This window comes from Ascaphus truei, chromosome 19 (assembly GCF_040206685.1).
Source record: "Ascaphus truei isolate aAscTru1 chromosome 19, aAscTru1.hap1, whole genome shotgun sequence".
NCBI lineage: Eukaryota > Metazoa > Chordata > Amphibia > Anura > Ascaphidae > Ascaphus > Ascaphus truei.
The window spans coordinates 6,723,847-6,743,508 of record NC_134501.1 but is presented as its reverse complement, the minus strand read 5'-3'; the positions used below and the strand labels follow the sequence as shown (position 1 = coordinate 6,743,508).

General features: G+C 45.7%; 1 protein-coding gene across 1 annotated transcript; it reads right to left on the bottom strand.

The window, feature by feature from the left end:
• Positions 1-9,164: 9,164 nt before the first annotated feature.
• CYBA (cytochrome b-245 alpha chain) lies at positions 9,165-19,599 on the bottom strand. Its single transcript, XM_075576401.1, has 6 exons — positions 19,396-19,599; positions 15,082-15,151; positions 11,862-11,936; positions 11,033-11,116; positions 10,430-10,511; positions 9,165-9,641 (listed from the first exon to the last, which is right to left on the bottom strand). The coding sequence occupies exons 1-6, from the start codon at positions 19,451-19,453 to the stop codon at positions 9,444-9,446; spliced, it is 567 nt and encodes a 188-aa protein (XP_075432516.1). The 5' UTR covers positions 19,454-19,599; the 3' UTR covers positions 9,165-9,443.
• Positions 19,600-19,662: the final 63 nt, after the last annotated feature.

Here is a 19,662-nt window from a genome sequence, read left to right as displayed (position 1 = left end):
TTTAAGGATATCCCTGCTTCAGCACGTGGCTCAATCAGTGCTCAGTCGAAGCAGGGATATCCATAAAACCTGGCCGGTCGGTGGCCCTCGAGGACTGGCGTTGGCCAGCCCTGTTCTAACCCATTTAATAAGCTATTCTAAGCAAGAGGAGGAGGAGGGGAACGAGGCTTTTGCTAGATGGAGCAGCCCAGAGAATGTTTAGTGCTCAGCATCCATAAATCAAGTTAAATTGTAAATTAAGCCCCAGCAGATTAGATATATAGTGCTGTTCAAGAATATATTATGCCACATACAGTAAACCTGGAAGTTCAACCTAAACCCACGTTGGTTTTGTCCCATTCTAGAGCTTTATGTATGTGCTAAAAGCATATAACATTCACTCACGGGAGTCTCTCTCACACTCATAACCCGGCTTTACTTTGAGATACTTCTTCCCTACCTTTAGGCCAATCTTATGCCGTCTGTTTTACTCATCCCATCGGTTGCTGTAATCAATAGGGAGAGGGGTCATTATATTATAATTTAATGTCCGCTCTTTGACGGGCGAGGTCAGAGGTTCAGCACCAGATGAGGTAGAAAGCAGAGCATCCTAAGCTGGTACAGAGTTTTTTATTTGGAAAATAAAAATGGCCACCAAATCCCGCAGGGGATGCAGAGTCACCAATACTGTGCACATAACAATCGGCAGCAATGCAGCTCTGCTCACGGTGGGTGTAGGTCCTTCCTAGCAATTGCCGTGGAAGTCTCCTGACCTGTGCACAGCAACACGTTGTGTTTAATACAGGGGTGGGCAACTCTCATCCTCAAGGGCCACCAACAGGTCAGGTTTTAAGGATATGCCTACTTCAGCACAGGTGGCTCAATCAGTGGCTCAATCAAAGGTTGAGCCACCTGTGCTGAAGCAGGGATATCCTTAAAACCTGACCTTGTGGGGGGTCTTGGGGACTGAAGTTGAGCTCCCCTTCTCTAGGCGACCACCCAGTTTTTTTTAACCGGCCCTGGATTTAAGGCCCCAATTAGTGAGATCTTCAGAGGTGGAATTATAGTATACAGGGCTTTCAGAGCCTCTCAGGTCTCTTCTCCGCCGATTATTGTATTGTAGGGGACCGAGATATCTTTGTAAATGTAATAGTTTGCGCGTTGAGCTTTCAAAACCTCTTCGATCTGTTCTCCAACTGGTATTGTGCAAGAATGCACTTCTAAGGTTTTTATTAGATCTATGAAGCATAATTCTTGTTGGCCTATTAGCTTTCATGCAAAGCAATTTGTTACAGGATAATTCTGCAATAAAGGGGTAAAAAGGAATCAGCAATTTACAACTCGTACAACGAGATGAGAAACAAACTGCAGAGGCTTAAAGCACCACTGGGGTTTCCTGCCTCTGAGAGCAAAGGTTATAAAGCGTGGATCATATTTGTGTTCGATTTTTGCAGGCTTCTTCAATATGACTATTGTGAATTGTCTAAATCACGGGATCAGGCTCACCTCATTGAGCCCCTATCCAAGCATTGTATTATTCCTTGTAAAGGTGCTGTTTTGGTCCTTTAAGCAGCAATAGTACTTTCCCCCTTTTTATTTTCTTTCATTTTTTCTCCTTTTATATGTAAAGCGTGTGGCAATGTATAATTCTACATTCTTACCTAAGCTGGCAAGCGTTTGGTGCTCCTGTTATAAATCTGTCAAAATCCTGATTGTGTGCCTTCAGTTTCAACTCAATCCTTCAGTCAGTGTAACTCAGCAGATACAATGTATCCTTATGTTACTAAGGTAACGTTATTGTTACAGTTTGCAGCTCAAGCTGCTGGGAACATTGGCAACAAATCACAAACAAGAAAGTGTTGACAATATCTTGCACTGCTGGGGAGGTGGGCTACAACCTGCTATAGAAATCAATGGATGCTTTAAAACTCATTAAAATGGCAATAAGAGTTGAATAAAATAATAATATAATAATTATTATTATTATTATTTTAAAAACAGTCACTGTTATCTAATACTACTGATTTATTTAAAAAAACATACTATTTCACGTTTTACTGCTTTAATCTCAAATGCCATTAAAATATATATATATATATATATGTATATATACATTAAAGAACTAGCCAATTACAGAGCAAAATAAATCTCTGACATTTAAATGGTTTATGAGGAGAACCCGCAGTACTTATCTTTCTGGGATACATTTGGTTCATTGTCTCAACACAATCTAAATACAGGTAGGCCCTGCTCATGTGGCGGGTTCCGTTCTATGGTTCCGCCGCGAAGCGAAAATCGCCGGAAAGCGATTTTCACCTTCTGGGCGACCTACGTTCTGCGCATGCGCAACCTCGGCACCCCCTGTTCTGCACATGTGCGACCTCGGACGTCCCCGTTCTGCGCATGCGCAGACACGGCGGCCCCCTTCTTGGTACCACCGTAACGGCGGATCGCCGAAAAGCGGGGCGCCTAGAAACAGGGCCCTACTGTAGTCAAACAAAAAGCATTATTGCAGCCATATTCACTCCATCAATTAACTAGAGCAGTGCTGCCACCTACTGGCCTGACCAGATTAGACAAGTGAGGCCATTTTTGTATCAGGCACACTAGAGATCCTCAGTGTCAGAATGCTGCAGCTTTTCTCTGATACATTGTTAGTTCTCCCTGACAGGTGGAGCATTGTCAGAGCCCATGCATAGCAGCGCATACAGTCTCAGTGAGTGATCCTCAGAGATATATGCAGCAAAGAATAAATCTAAAGTCGTCTTCTCGCAGCCTGGAAATCATCTCCCCGCATTCCCTCTCATGAACACACTTCCTTCACAAATATTGGAGTTTTATTGGATAGTGCAGCGGCCGTTATCCGATCATTTCGCGGGTTGAATTCCTTGGTACACCCGGTCTTGGTGCGTGATTTCTTGAAATTTTCACGCGTTAAGACGCGAGTTTACTAGCATTTTGATCGAGTGCAGAAAATTGAATTTTAGCGATCACGAGTTGTTGTCTTAAAAATCTAATTGCAATTAAACCTGTCTTTAATTCCCGTACAGTACTTCAAGTGTGTGTACACTAATTGTAATTTGAAGATTAACGCTATGACTTCATATACATGGGAAAGAAGTCCTTTCTGAGGCTCCTTAGCCATACACAAATCCTCAAACTGTAGAAGATTCAAATTATGAACACACAAAACTAAAAGTATTTTTAGCAGAGAAAGGGAAGATTCCCTAATTGGGTGCTCCAAACAGACACCTGGTAGGGTTATGCAACGTTGATATTGCTATACCATAGTGTGGTTATTAGTCCTGTAAAGTATAAATAAATGAGCCTGGTTTCTTGTCCCCATGAATCATATAGTCCCTATCAGAATAAACAGCTTTTTAGACACTGAGTTCGCCGTTAGATAAAAAAGACTTAGATATCCTCTGACGCGTTTCGTCTTACGACTTTATCAAAGTCGTAAGACGAAACGCGTCAGAGGATATCTAAGTCTTTTTATCTGGCTGTCATGCCGCAATAAAAGTTTTTTTCTACTGCATGTTGCCTTCAGCCTGATTTCAATCAGCAGTGCTCTGAGCCCTTTCACTCTTTTAAAAGTATTTTTAACGAGTAAATGTTTTATTTGTACAGGATAATACAGTTAAAATTAATAATACAAATACAACGTCACCTCTTCTTCCGAATGTAAATTGTATATTCCGCGCATGTGTGAATGTCAAATTGGAACCTTGTTGAAACGCATATGCGTGTCATCACATTTCTGCGCATGCGTGTATGTCAAATTGGAACCTTGTTGAAACGTATATGCGTGTCATCACATTTCTGCGCATGCGTGACATTATGTACTGTTACCTTGTTCAGAATTAAATTACTGTACAGTAACATACAGTGCATTTTCTCATGGAGTCGCTAGATATCTGCTGTACATTAGTAAAGTGCTGCGATTAGAGTATCTAAATAGTAAAAACAACTTTTATTTTCTAGATTTATATAGTATACTGTACATACTACTGTAAGTATTTATCCGCACTAAAATAAACTTAATTTCAAGATTTCTATATACGGTAGGTCACATATTTATATATTTAAATGCCTTAACAACTTGATATTACTGTATGTACAGTATAGTGCTTCTGTATGTGTATCTAAAAAGTAAATTCACCTTATTTGCAACATGTGTATACTGTATACAGTACTGTATGTCAATGAGATATTTATATACAATATATTTTAATGCCTTTAGTACTTTATGTATAGTACTACTGTAAGTGTCTAAACAGTAAAAACATGAACACACCAAAAAGTATATTTAAAGAATGAAAAATTGTATTTGTACAGGATAATACAAAAATACAATGTCGCCTCTTCTTCAAAATTTACAATCCCGTCTCTTTCTTCTTCACAATATACTATCTTATGCAATCCTGATTTTTGGGGGGTTTAGCGGAGAAAGGGCATGACATGGGGAACAGTACATTATGACTACATTGTACCTACACATGAAAAAAAACTATTAAACATGATGCCAGTATAGTCCATTATTATACAGTAACTTCTGCTTTTTGGGGGGGTTGGGGAAGACAAAGCATTCATGGCATGGGGTATAGCACTTTACATTAGGACTAGAGCTTTACATTAAGTTTTGGGGGGTTTGGCGGTAAGGGACATGGCATGCATAGATTTGAGCACTGTGTCTTACCTGGCAGTATTGCTGGGAGAGTTTCCTGCACCAAGGGCTGGGGGTATTTCCTGCACGTTGTCTTCGCCGAGCTCCAGACAAGCAAAATAGAAAATAAGCATAACACAATCAACTTGTTTTTTTTTTAGATTAAAAACATTGGCGGCGCATCTTTATTTGTAAATAAATTGATAAAGTGTAGTCATCAAACAAGTCGATGGACCTCCAGGGAAGAGCCCTTGTATGCCTCAAAAGGCCATTGATGCTGTCTCTCACGGTTCTCGCAAGAAGCGTGGTAACATTAAAATAGCGCTTCACTTCGTCCATAATTGTTCTCCTTAAATTTACAGGAAGACCCTTCTTGTATTTATTGCCTTCATAATTGATATTTTGGGTCCACTCGCTGCACATCTCAAAACTGACGTGGTGTTTAAAGATGAACTGGGCATTTTCCTGAGGTAGACCACCACACCTGACCTTGTATTTCTCCCGGACACTCTGGGGCAGGTCGTTCAGCATGATGTCTGGGAGCCGTACAATCCTGGGTGCTGGCGTGCTTCTGGCAGCAGGCGGGGGTAGATGGTCTGGGACGATGCTTTTTTCCTGTCGTGGCCTAGCGCTTACCAGGTTGTCATCGCCTCCAACAGAAGGGTATACGTGTATTCTGGAGACAGAGGGGATGAGCGTGGGGGGGGCCCGTGGTATGCTTGGTGTTGGCACCGTGAAGGTCATTTAAATATATATATAAATATGTGACATACCATATATATAAATCTTGAAATTAAGTTTCTTTTAGTGCTGAAATAAACTTACAGTAGTATGTACAGTATAATATATAAATCTAGAAAATAAAAGTTGTTTTTACTTTTTTGATACACTCACAGCAGCACCGCCATTCACACGCAGGACCGCCAGCAGATACACACACCCAGCACCGCTATTCACACGCAGCACCGCCAGCAGATACACGCACCCAGCACCGCCATTCACACGCAGGACCGCCATTCACACGCAGCACCACCAGCAGATACACACACGCAGCACCGCCAGCAGATACACACACGCAGCACCGCCATTCACACGCAGCACCGCCATTCCACCGCAGCACCGCCATTCACACGCAGGACCGCCATTCACACGCAGGACAGCCATTCACACGTAGCACCGCCATTCACACGCAGGACCGCCATTCACACGCAGCACCGCCAGCAGATACACACACGCAGCACCGCCATTCAAACGCAGCACCGCCATTCAACGCAGCACCGCCATTCACACGCAGCACCGCCATTCACACGCAGGACCGCCAATCACACGCAGCACCGCCATTCACACGCAGGAACGCCATTCACACGCAGGACCTTCAGTCACACGCTGCACCGCCATTCACACGCAGGACCGCCATTCACACGCAGCACCGCCATTCACACGCAGGACCGCCATTCACACGCAGCACCGCCATTTACACGCAGATCCGTCATTCACACGCTGCACCGCTATTCACATGCAACCCCACCATTCACACGTAGCACTGCCAGCAGATACACACACAGCACCGCCATTCACATGCAGGACCGCCATTCACACGCTGCACCGCCATTCACACGCAGCACCGCCATTCACACACAGGACCGCCATTCACACGCAGGACCGCCATTCACACGCTGCACCGCCATTCACACGCAGCACCGCCATTCACACGCAGCACCGCCATTCACACGCAGCACCGCCATTCACACGCATGACCGCCATTCACACGCAGGACCGCCATTCACACGCAGCATCGACATTCACACGCAGCACCGCCATTCACACGCAGCACCTCCATTCACACGCAGCACTGCCATTCACACGCAGCACCGCCATTCACACGCAGCACCGCCATTTATATATTGCATTTCTGACATTTTGTACATTGCTCTTATCCTAACTCCATTTTTAGTGCCCAGAACTACGGCTACTCAACACTGCCATGCATCCTCTGCTATTTATATTCGCTCTAACCTCACTTCTTTCCAAATACACTTTTCTTTCTACATTCATATTTCCCCATCTCTCCTTCCTTCTCCACTTCTCCGTTCACATTAACTGTTTTCCTATCTGCGCCCTTTAACTCAATTCAGCTGCACCGTATGCTCTAAATCACACCCCTACAAATCCTCCTCAGACATCCGCTTTCTTACCTTGCTTCTCTTCCTTGCTTCTGGGGATATATCTCCCAATCCTGGTCCCTGTCTTATTTCTACGTGATCGCATTCCCGCCTCCCACATGCAGCTTGTGGAGTAAAACCCTCTCTAACCTCATACCCATCCCCTGCCACCCTCCCTCCTCTCTCCCGTTCTCCTGTGCCCTTTGGAATGCTCGCTTCCTTTCTAACAAGTTCCTCTCTGTGCATGACTTCTTTCTCTCTGCTCCTATTTGCTACAGTATAACTGAGACCTGGCTCACTCAGTCTGACTCTGCTCTGGAAGCTGCCCTCTCCTATGGTGGCCTTTCCTTCTCCCACACTCCGCGCCCTGGTGGCAGGGGTGGAGGCGTGGGGCTCCTCCTCTCTTCGAGATGCCTTTACTGTACCCTTCCTATTCCTCCCTCTCTTTCCTTTGAGGCTCACACTGTCCAGATCTTCTCTCCTCTCCCTGTCCATGTGGTGGTCATCTATCGCCCACCTACCTCTACTCATCTCCCTTCTCCCTCCCTCTATCTCTCACTTTGAATCCTGGCTCTCTTTCTTTCTCTCCTCAGACTCCCCTGTTCTTCTCCTTGGGGACTTCATCTGCCACATTGATGACCCCTCTCTCCCCTGGGCTGCCCGCTTTCTCTCTCTAACCTCTTCTTTTGGCCTTCAACAGTGGACTGCAACCAGCACCCACAAGGACGGCCACTACCTAGACCTGGTTTTCACTAAAAACTTTTCTCTCTCGGACTTCTCCATTTCCCCCTTTCCTCTCTCTGACTATCACCTCATCTCGTTTTCTCTCTCACTTCTCCCCTTCTCCACCTCCATCTACCTCTGGCTTCTGCAGAAACCTGCGTTCCGTTAAGCTACCGGCTCTTGACTCCACTTTACGCTCCTCCCTCTCCTCTCTCAGCCCGCTACAGACTGACAACCTGGTCAGGAACTACAACTCTGCCCTATAGTCCTCTCTTGATCTACATGCTCCTCCCCGCACTTTTCTGGAATGCCCTTCCCCTCAATATCCGACTGGCACCCTCTCTCTCCACCTTTAAGACCCATTTAAAAACACACCTCTTTAACGTAGCATATGGGCAACTCCGCTGGCTGATACTATACATCTCAGATGCACCTTCCTACTGTCTCTGTAAGCTCTCTCTAATTACCACTTAGATTGTAAGCTCTTAGGGCCACGGATTCCCTTTCCTATTGTTACTGTCATGTGTGATGTGCTTATTCCCACTGTGTTAAATGATGACACGTGTCTTACTGCTGTGACACACTATGTACATGAATGGCTCTATATAAATAAAGATATTCATACTTTCATACATAGAAGATTTATTATTAAACCATGTCTGCAGCAAGGATGTGAATTCTTTGTACATCCTGCAACATACACACACAGGCAATGGTAAGCAGGCACAACATCCTTCCTATATTTAAACAGCATGTGGGACAGGACAGGACAGTTAGACATTCTAATGTGTCCAGTGTGACGAGTTCAAGGACATATGGGCTGTACACTTGGCCATGAACCTTGACCTACTGGACTGATCTTCATAGCACTGTGATCGTCAAGCATATTACTGCCTTTCCCCTCCCAGTTGTTTGAAGATTACCCTAAATTGTGTTAGTAATCAGATTGTACACACACACACACACACACATTGCCAGAGGTGAAGGAGCTGGTGGTGGCCCGTATTGCACGGACAGTGCGATTGTTAATAGAATGTAGATGGCTTACGCATTTATTGAGAACCTCTGTGATGATGAAAGGGAGATCATGACGTACAGTACATGTTCCTAATAGATGTTGTCTTGTAGGAGCAGTAAACGGATTCAAATAAAACAGAGGTTCCCAACGCCAGTCCTCAAGGACTACGACCAGTGCAGGTTTTAAGGATACTCCAGCTTGAACACAGGTGGTTCAGTGAAAGTGATTGGGCCACGTGTGCTAATGAGAGGACCGCTTTAAAACCTGCACTGTTAGTGGAAGACTGGAGTCGGGAACCTCAAATAAATGATTTGTCGGGTTCTCTAAATGATGGATGTTATGGACAAACTTGGATGATGTTCCAGCAAAAGGTGTCACAACCTTGGTCCAGCAGGAGGAATATGGGTACTTCACCTCTGTACCACGTCTCTTTCAACACTGGCTTTGTGTTTTTGTGACTTCCATCAGCACTTGGTTCCCACACAGTACAGTTTGAGACCCCTCGATGAGGGAAGAGTCAACCTGCAGCCCTATAGCATGTCATGTGGACCCAGAACGGCAAGGTTGAGGGCACCATCTGAACAAGAACCTAATCACACAACCAAAAACAAAGAGCCACTCGAACCAGAGACGGTTTATTGTTGACATGAGCCGAGTTGCTGTTGAATTGGAAGCTGGGCATGAGGTTTCCATGCTGCCCCTGCTCTGCGCATCCTCTCAGACTTGGCAAAGCTATACGCTTTAAGGCACTGGTAGAAAGCCATTGACGAGTGGGATATAGTAACAGATTATTTGGATTGTGTCCATCAAGTCAATCATTTAGGAATTGAAAATGTCAGTTGGGTGGGCGGCAGTGGAGAGATTCCTGCCACCACGGCCCAAACACAGGAGGATGTCATACAGCATCATCGGTGACAGGAATGGGGTTGACGTGCCCCCCTCCCAGGGAAACCTCATCCGCCTGCTTCTTCCGCACCTCCGGTGGGGGACGGGGAGGTGGATTCTGCGGAGGGCGTTTAATGGTCTCTGCAGCTCTTGGCTTTGATTCTGCTCGCATCTCAATGGGGCGCCATTCTTCCCCACGTACAGCGGCCTGAGAGCAGGAGAAGATAAAGTCAGTCTCAAACAGTACGTCCATTAAATCGACCAGTACCTGCCATAACACAGCATGCCCCTACCAGTATCCTCACCAACTAACCAGTAACGCCACAAATAAATGTGTGCCCCTACCAGTATCCTCACCAACTAACCAGTAATGCCACAAATAAATGTGTGCCCCTACCAGTATCCTCACCAACTAACCAGTAACGCCACAAATAAATGTGTGCCTCAACCAGTATCTTCACCAACTAACCAGTAACGCCACAAATAAATGTGTGCCCCTACCAGTATCCTCAACAACTAACCAGTAACGCCACAAATAAATGTGTGCTCCTACCAGGATCCTCACCAACTAACCAGTAACGCCACAAATAAATGTGTGCCCCTACCAGGATCCTCACCAACTAACCAGTAACGCCACAAATAAATGTGTGCCCCAACCAGTATCCTCACCAACTAACCAGTAACGCCACAAATAAATGTGTGCCTCAACCAGTATCTTTACTGACCAGCATCCCCAATAACTCATTAACTTCTGACTAGTATCATCACTGACTGACCAGTAACCATACTAGCCGAGTGTGCCCCAACCAGTATTTGTACTGACTGACTAGCATCCCCACTAACTCATTGCACTCTGAGAAGTATCCTCACCGATTGACCAGTATCCCCACTAACACAACCCGCCCCAACCAGTATCCTCACTAACTAACCGACAGCCATACAATAATGTTCAGCAATTACTCTCTAACCAGCACCCGTTCCTCCCAATGCACTCACCAAGAAGTAGATGATACTTGCAATGCCAAGACACACAGTGCCAAGGATAGTGGACAGAATGAAACCTCCGGGCACGGCCAGCCTGTTGGACAAACAAAGCAATGTTAATCCCCTTAGGCCCTCTGGATGCCTCCAATACCCCGGCACAAACAGGGAATGCTCATGTACCTATTACAATGCAAGGATCCCACGATATGGCAGTGATAACTTTATACTGATACATGAAATGTGATTTATCAATACAAATGCGGTTTTGCTATAGAAAAACCTGGGACAGTTAAAGTGGCAAATTAAATCAGAGACCACATGTGACCAATGAAATGAAAGAAAGAAAGATCCATAAGGCAAGTACCTACCAAGTGTGAGAAGACCTGCACTTTTTATAAACATATATTTATTGTGTCAGATCGACGTTTCAGTGAAGATTATCTTGATAAAGGCCCCATTGGGCACGGAAACGTCGATCCCGACAATACGCATTTATACAGAAATAACCCCGGGTGCAGGTCTTCTCACACGTTGTATGTGTATAGCTATTTTGTGAGGAGAGGGTCTGTTATAATGGGGCCCACTGTGTAGCAAGGCTGGGGTGGAGTTACTTACGCTGCATGCAGGATGGCACGGACATAGTAATTACGGGTGACAGGACCAAACACCTTCAGAACACCAGTCATGTACTTCTGGCCACTATGAAAGACAGGACACAGAAACCTCTTACTTATGCACGCCCCAATCTGCAGCTCGCACCTCTATCTATATGCCATGCCGCAAATCACTGATATTCAAGCACTGTACTAACCCTCCTTCACATGCACAGAAACAATGGGCACTGCACCTAAAGCCAGCCCCGATGTACTACCTTCTCGTCTATCACTAGTCCCATTAAACAAACACACACGCACACCTCTGTAACCTCAATCCTGCAATGCAACAGACCCAATGACCCTGCTGATCCCTCAGTATACACCAAGCACCCTCTCTCCCCACCTTTAAAAACAAACCTTAAAACGCCTCTCTTAAATTAATCATTTAAATAACCTGGATTCATGGCTACTGTCCCACACCCACAGTCAATCCTACCAACCATTGTGACCAAGCACTGCCATCTACTGCACTTATTCCCTCACCTGCTGCCTCTGTAACTCTCCCATCATACCACTTACAGTACATTGTAAGCTCTCTGGGGCAGGGATTTCCTTTCCCATTGTCTGATCTTATTTGTTGCATGTATGGAAATATAATTCCCTGTACTGTATTGTCTCTCTTGTAAAGCGCCAAGTACAGCCGTGGGTGCTATATAAATAAAAAGATATGTACACATACATACATACATACATACATACATATACATACATACATACTGTACATACATACATACATATACACACATACATACATACAACCCACCACTCACTAGGGCCCCTCTCCTTACCATCTCTCCATCGTAGACCCCTTCTTGCGCTTGCTGCGGGGGTATTCCAGCAGACATATGAAGGCTCCCGCAGCACTGCGGGTAGAAGTTAAGGAAGATCTCCACTGGCAATTACAGGCTGGTCACCGGGAATCCCTAAATCCTTTCCTAGTTTCCTTCACATCCTGCATTAAGTTCCCAGGTCATCTGAACCGGCCAAACATGACCTACATTAGAAGTACGTGTTGTCCACTTTAGTGCTCGAGGGCACTTCAGTGCTTGGGTTATCACACTTGCACGCTGTGGTAAAATGACATAGTGCAGAGTACCAATACTTTCATACTAGATCCAAAAACAGGGATATACAAAATAAGTATACATGGGAAGGACGCTGATCCAGGGATTAATCCGATTGCCAATTCTTGGATTCAGGAAGGAATTTATTTTTCCCCTTATGAGATATCATTGGATGATATGACACTGGGGTTTTGTGTTTGCCTTCCTCTGGATCAATAAGTAAGTATAGATAAGGATAACGTATCTGTTGTCTAAATTTAGCATAGGTTGAACTTGATGGACGGAAGTCTTTTTTTCAACCTCATCTACTATGCAACTAATGTATGTAACTATGTAACTACTGTATGTAACTATGTAACTACTGTATGTAACTATGTAACTACTGTATGTAACTATGTAAAAAAAAAGTACAGTTCCATTTTATTGGACTGAAAGGAGTCATTAAGAGTAATCATTTCTCTTGTTGAAGCATAAACATTTGAAAAGATTGCTATTAAGGAGTTGGAACCAATCTAGTTGTTATAGAGAGAGGCAGGCACTATCTTTTCTTTAATTAACCTCCACAGGGGGATACAGTCTGCGATGTGATTTAAGACAGAATTACACGGATAAAATACGATTATATGTAAGAACAAATCTTACTCCAATTGTGAACGTCACGTTTAAGAGTTGTCATGTAATTGATTTCACTGTCTAACCAGTTTGATGGAAACTTCTATGAGCTGCTCTATTGATAACTGGATAAGATGCTGCAGCAATGGGGATAATATATGTAGAGAGGTTTCTTGTTTGGAAAAAAATAAAATAATAATGGCTGCGCCGTTAATTAAAGAGACAATCACGTGTTGAGCCGCAGCTGCAGAAACGGAAGGGGTGTGAGGGCACGGGGTGTGAGGGCACGGGGTGTGAGGGCACGGGGTGTGAGGGCACGGGGTGTGAGGGCACAGGGTGAAAGGGCACGGGGTGTGAGGGCACGGGGTGTGAGGGCACGGCGTGTGAGGGCACGGGGTGTGAGGGCACGGGGTGTGAGGGCACGGGGTGTGAGGGCACGGGGTGTGAGGGCACGGGGTGTGAGGGCACGGGGTGTGAGGGCACAGGGTGTGAGGGCACGGGGTGTGAGGGCACGGGGTGTGAGGGCACGGGGTGTGAGGGCACGGGGTGTGAGGGCACAGGGTGTGAGGGCACGGGGTGTGAGGGCACAGGGTAGATACACCAGATAGGAAATTACTGAGCGTGATGAGAATGTTCAAAAATGTCAAATCTCGCTATGCAAGAGTGAGCACAGTGAGAGGTGGGGGACTCAGGGTGACTGAGCCACCTGTGCTGAAGCAGGGATATCCCCAATACCTGGCCTGTTGGTGGCCCTTAAGGACTGGAGTTGGCTGCCCCTGCATTAAAATTGTGCACATTCGCTGCTCACACATTTACACGACTTCACTAAAAGTTGTGCTGAACATGGATTTTTCTCCGCCCAACGTTAACCTGCAACGATACAGAATAACGCATACCTTGGGCTCTGCTTTTAAATCATTTATACGAGAGCCTTTCGAAGCTCACAGGGCTTCTCTTCTCTTTACAGCTTCCCTGCGATGTGTTTTATTTCAGAATGAGCCAGCACAGAAAGTGCTTTGTAAAGCGGTTTCCTTGTGATATAATTGTATTGTGACCGGGGTCTGGCTTCAGGCTTCCCCACTTCATGCAAGCGAAATGTAATACACACATCCCATAGGTTAACCTCTTGGTTGCCACACTGCACACCGCATTTAACCCTTACATTGCTGTATCGTTACACCCGCAATCTTCCAGGTTCTCTTACCCTACTCCTACATTTATATTTTTCACTCATTTCTTCCTGGTTAGTTTCCCTCTCTCACCTTCTCTGGGAGTCCCCCTCTCTCTTATCCTCCCCCTCAAGGAGTCCCCCTCTCGCTTATCCTCCCCCTCAAGTAGTCCCCCCCTCTCTCTTATCCCCCCCCCAGGAGTCCCTCTCTCTTATCCTCCCCCTCAAGGAGTCCCCCCCTCTCTCTTATCCTCCCTCCTATAGGAGTCCCCCATCTCTCTTATTCCCCCTCCCCCCCCAGGAGTCCCAGCCTCGTTCGCCCCCCTCTCTAGGAGTCCCCCTCTCTTATTCTCCCCCCTCTCTAGGAGTCCCCCCCTCCTCTCTCTGTGATCACTCTTGCATAGCGAGATTTGAAGTTTTTTTAACATTATCTCATCACGCTTAGGAATTTCCTATCAGGTGAACCTACCCTGTGTCCTCACACCCCTTCCTTCTCTGCAGCTCAACCTGTGATTGTCTCTTTAACATTATTATTTTTATTCCAACAAGAATCCTCTATAGATGTAATTATCCCAATTGCTGAAGTCATTCTGACTGAGCCACACCAACAAGTCTGGTTTTCAGGATATCCCTGCTTCAGCATACTGTAGGTAGCTCAGTCAATGACTGAGCCACCTGTGCTGAAGCAGAGATATCCTAAAAACCTGCCCTTGAGGACTGACGTTGGCCACCCGTGCTCTAAATGAATCCTGGTGGCTGCAGGATAATTGGGGTGCAGCGTGACTGTTTCTGGGGGTGCCCTGCAGGTTAGGGGAGTGGGATTACGGGGTGGCCAGCAGTTAACCCCTTACACACGGTAAAGCGTGTATGGGACAAGGGGGGAGAGAGAAAAGAATGGAATAAGGGGGGGGGGGGTGGGTTAGGGAGAGGAAAGAACGAAGAGAGGAGAGAGAAAAGCCACAAATAATAACCGACAATTTAAGCCGCACCGAGAGGGAAGAAAATACGTCATATAAAGACCGTTACACGTAGGGCTTCCTCCTTCAGATGGAGAGCTGAGGGGAGCAGGGGGCAGAGCTCAGATGGTGGCGTGCGGGTCTTCCGGAGAGGGGGATCCAGCACCCCAGGGTGGGCACGGCCTCCGAACTGCGTGTAAAAGGATACATTGCATAGGCAGCAAACTGCCAGCCTTTGAACTGCCCTGCGACAGCCACAATGCCCCCAGTCAGCAAAACTGCAAAGAGAAGGAGAGGGGTCACAGTGCAACGCGGAGCCGCAGGCTCTGTACTGCAGAGCTTACACTCTAACATAGGGGTGGCCACCAGGCCAGGTTTTCACAATATCCCTGCTTCAGCACAGGTGGCTCAGCCGCAGTGACTGAGCCACCTGTGCTGAAGCTGGGATTTCCCCAATACCTGGCCTGTTGGTGGCCCACCCCTTCTTACTGTAACACAAAAGCTAGACATGAGTAATAATAGCACTGGGTATGTTACAGTCCCCATGCGAGGCACTTTAATATCGCACATCAGGGGCTGTCGTGCAGCGGGGGTTAAACACGGGCAGAAAGGGCCTGGGGCTTCCAGACCATACAGCAGCCTCCAAATGAAGTGTATGTGTAGGCGTGTGTGTACGCGTGTGTGTAGGCGTGTGTACGCATCACTCACCTCCCCACAGAGCACTATAAATAAGCTGGGCCTCTAGCCAAGGAAGGGTTAAGATGAATTTTGCAGAGGTGGAAACATGATGTCCTAATTTCATGAGAAATTAGTAGAGGAACAAAGTCCCCAAACTGTCCTCCCCTCCCCCTCCCCCCCCCCTCTCTGTGTTACCCCAGCGTGGAGCAACGTGGGACAGGATATTGCTTCAGGACAGAACCCAAAAGCCACAGCCTCTCCCCACTTCCCTTTCTGAAAGACGAAGTCCAGTAGCCGCTTTCTTGCGAATGTGCCGTTGCCTAAATCAACGGTCGGTGAAACGCAGAGTGGGATTATTTCATTAACCCTTCAACTGCCAGAAACGCCTCGCAAAAATGACACCCTGCCGCCCGGCAACGAGCATTGGATAAATGGACACCCACACAAAAAGTGCTTGTTAATGCTTTCAACTGAAATGTCGTCTTTTCTTTCAACACTATTGCAGGGGCGGCCAACTCCAGTTCTCAAGAGCCAACAGGTGAGGTTGTCAGGATATCCGTGCTTCAGCACAGGAGGCTCAATCAGTAGCTCAGTCGTGGACCGAGCCACCTGTGCTGAAGCAGGGATAACCTGACCAGTTGGTGGCTCTTAAAGACTGGAGTTGGCCACTCCTGCAGTAGTGATGCGGTCTTGTACTTGTACGCCATTTTTTTCGTTTGGCTCTTTGACGTTCCCAAGTCCCACAATGCCTTTTCTGGATTAAACGCACCCAACGTCTGCTATGATTTAAATAAATAGAAAAAACAGACATTTAAATGTAACCCACCCTTTATTTATTTTTTTACCCGAGCGCCTGGTGGAAGCCTCTGGCAGTAGAAGAGTTAAATGTTTACACGCACAAATTCTCAGCGAAGAATGTTTGAATAGCGGCCAGGTAACGCTCGGATATTCTTTGCCGCGTATTTTTACAGCAGGACATTGGCAGCAGGAAGTCTCTTTACAGGCAGATCCCAGCCAACTAATCGCCCTGAAGACAATATGGAAATACACTGGTGTGTACACCTGGTTTAATAATTTGACATGATCCCCACGTTGTATAATCCCGCATAAGGGAGCCAAGATTGATTTCTCTCTATGTATAAACTCCGGAGTATGGAGCCATACCCCTCAGCCCTGGAAATGACCGGTGATGGAACTAAAAGGGTGTGGAGTAACTTCTCGCACGTTGTAATTAAAACGTTTATATAAAAAATAAATGGTAAATAAAATATATATAATAATTCATAGAATTGGTTTCTTAGAAATATTCATTAGGGTCCGGTACGGGTTAAAGTAACAGGACAGGCGTTACCTCCCATGGATTTGAATGGGAGAACACCCAGGTACAAGTGTTAACCTGGAACGCAGGGGGGCTCAACTCCAGTCCCCAAGCCCCCTTAAACAGGTCAGGTTTTCAGGGTATCCCAGCTTCAGCACAGGTGGCTCAATCAATTCCTGCTTCAGCACAGGTGGCTCAATCAGTCTTTGACTGAGCCACCTGTGCTGAAGCTGGGATATCCTGAAAACCTGACCTGTTGGCGGGGGGAGAGGGGTCTCAAGGACTGGAGTTGAGCATCCCTACGGTAACAAGACCTTAATGAATAATCCCCCGCTTTATATCACCTTTTTTTTGCATGGCGATATTAACATTATTACACTATAACATTGCTACACTTTCAAGCTGTCTCAGGCCCAGAGAAATACAGATTCATTGTGGGTTGTAACCGCTTTAAGCAAAACCAACATGAGGAAACTTGTGAGGTGGGAAGCGCTAATTAGATTCTATGACTAACTCTAATTTTTTTAGCCATCACAACAAGTCTAGTTTACCTGGATCGTTTTCAAAATGTGTTTTTTTTTAATTGCACCTTCAAAACAAGTCACTGCAGTGGTACTTTGGTCCTAGAACTCAATAGGGATGAATATTAGTGGCCTGTAACCCTTTGAATGCTTGGAATAATGGGGTTTAAAGTTCCAGTCTTTTACAAATGTATTATGAACCAGTAGAGACTTCCTCATCAATCATCCTATTGTACTATAGCTAAAGCAAGCATATTATGGCTATTTTAGGGTGTATTGATAATAATCACATTTGAATAATCTTGAGTTACTAAATGAAGATGGCATTAGCATCAGATATTGTTGGAAAGTGGTATACACAGACCATTGTGCCCTATTATCCAGCATTAGGATCTCCTGAACTAAACCGTATCTTAAGCATGCTTTTTAATAACACATCACCTAAGGCCGGGCCATAGAGGCTTCAGGAGAGCGGATGCGCGCTAAGGCTGAGGCTCGCCTGCTTAAGTCAGCGCGATTCCATGGACTTGCAGGCGAGCCAGCGTGCGCGAAGGGAGCCGGGGGGGAGGTGGTTGGAGGCGGGGCAGTGACGTCGCTGGGCCAATCGCCCGCGACGCACTGACGTCAACGTCACGGCGCCGTGACGTTGACGCTGCTGAAGGCTGATTGGATGTTTTCAGCCGACAGCGCGCAGAAAAACAGCTTGGCGCTCGGCTGAAAATTCCAAAGCCTCAGCACGAACTGATTGAGCCATCTGTGCTGAAGCTGGGATATACTGAAAACCTGACCTGTTGGGGGGGGGGGGGGAGCTTGAGGACTGGAATTGAGCCCCCCTGATCTAATGTACATATATAAATACAGTCCTAGCACTTGAAGATGGTACGATCAGCTGCCGTGACTATTGTAACACAATTTAGGGCTTTATTCTGAAAGTTTTTTTTTTTTAAACAATCTTTTTACTTTATTGGAGAATTGCAGCATGGTTACAGGAAGAAATAACATTGTAGAATTGGCAATGAAGTCATAGGCACATGACTGCAGGTGTTACAGGTTAATCCAATAAACCATTTTCTTTCTGAAAGAAGTTTTAAGAAGAGATTCGGTTGTTTTTTGACCGAAATTTTGGAGAAAATAAATAAATTGGACTTTCATGATTAAAATTTGAGCAAAAATTGTCCAATTTTGCCATACAAACCATGTTCGCTGTTTTTGCTTTATTTTTAAAAATAAATAAAAAACACATTAGCTGCAGTTATTTTCATACCCCAGGGTTTTCGCAGCAAATGTGAGTTTTTGTGAAAAAGCTGCCCGTCTCGTTACCGAAATGCTGCTAGCAAATGCAGACACGCTAAATAAAAGAAGACAAATATTTGAATCCCCAAGAGCTGACAATCTAAACGTTGACGAATCTTCTTGACAGCAAAACATAAATTGTCGCAACAGCGAATTTAACCCACATATGGAGAAGATAATGTATAATGCGGTTGAGAAATATACAGGTGTGGTGAGGGATTTTTTTATAGCGACTTTAGTAATTTCCCTGTCTTACTTCCTCATTTACAGGTTATTGTAATAATATTGAATTACTGTCGTTTCCGGCATCTTCACACCTACACCCAAAATACCCAAAACACCAGGGCCATTTAACATTTTAATGCAGGATAGAAAACTTTAGGCAGCAAATACAAGACAAGCCCCATCACCTAATCACCTATCGCTGGCACTCAAAGGGGTCACAATAAGCAAGGGACCATCTAAAGACACAGGTGTGAGATGAACGTGTTACAGTGTATCCCCTCCTGATAAATGTATCAGTTATATTATACTGGTTTTTTTTTATAAAGGATATTAATATTAACACTGTCAGTGCTGAGTTCAGTTCTGCAGCAGTTAAATAGAATTACCATTTAAAGTTTTTTCCTTTTTAGGAGGGGGGGGGGGGGAGACACAGGGAAAGGGGGTGGGGACAGGGAAGGGGAGCTCCCGTTTTCTGGTTGATACTCACTGAGTCCAGACGCCAAAGCCTGTTCGTTTGCCCACATAGCCCACTCTATCTGCCCCATGGTGAGCGCCGGGTTGCAGACAGGGGGCAGAGCGGTGGTGAGAGGCAGAAGATCACGTACAGAGGAGTATCACTTCCTGCTACACAGGCTGCCTCATATACACAGCAACCCTCCTCCCTCCTGCAGGAGCCAGCCCTCCTGTCCCATATACACACCCTCCCCTCTCCTCCCACAAATATACAAGCCCTCCTCCAAAACAGAGCTGTCCC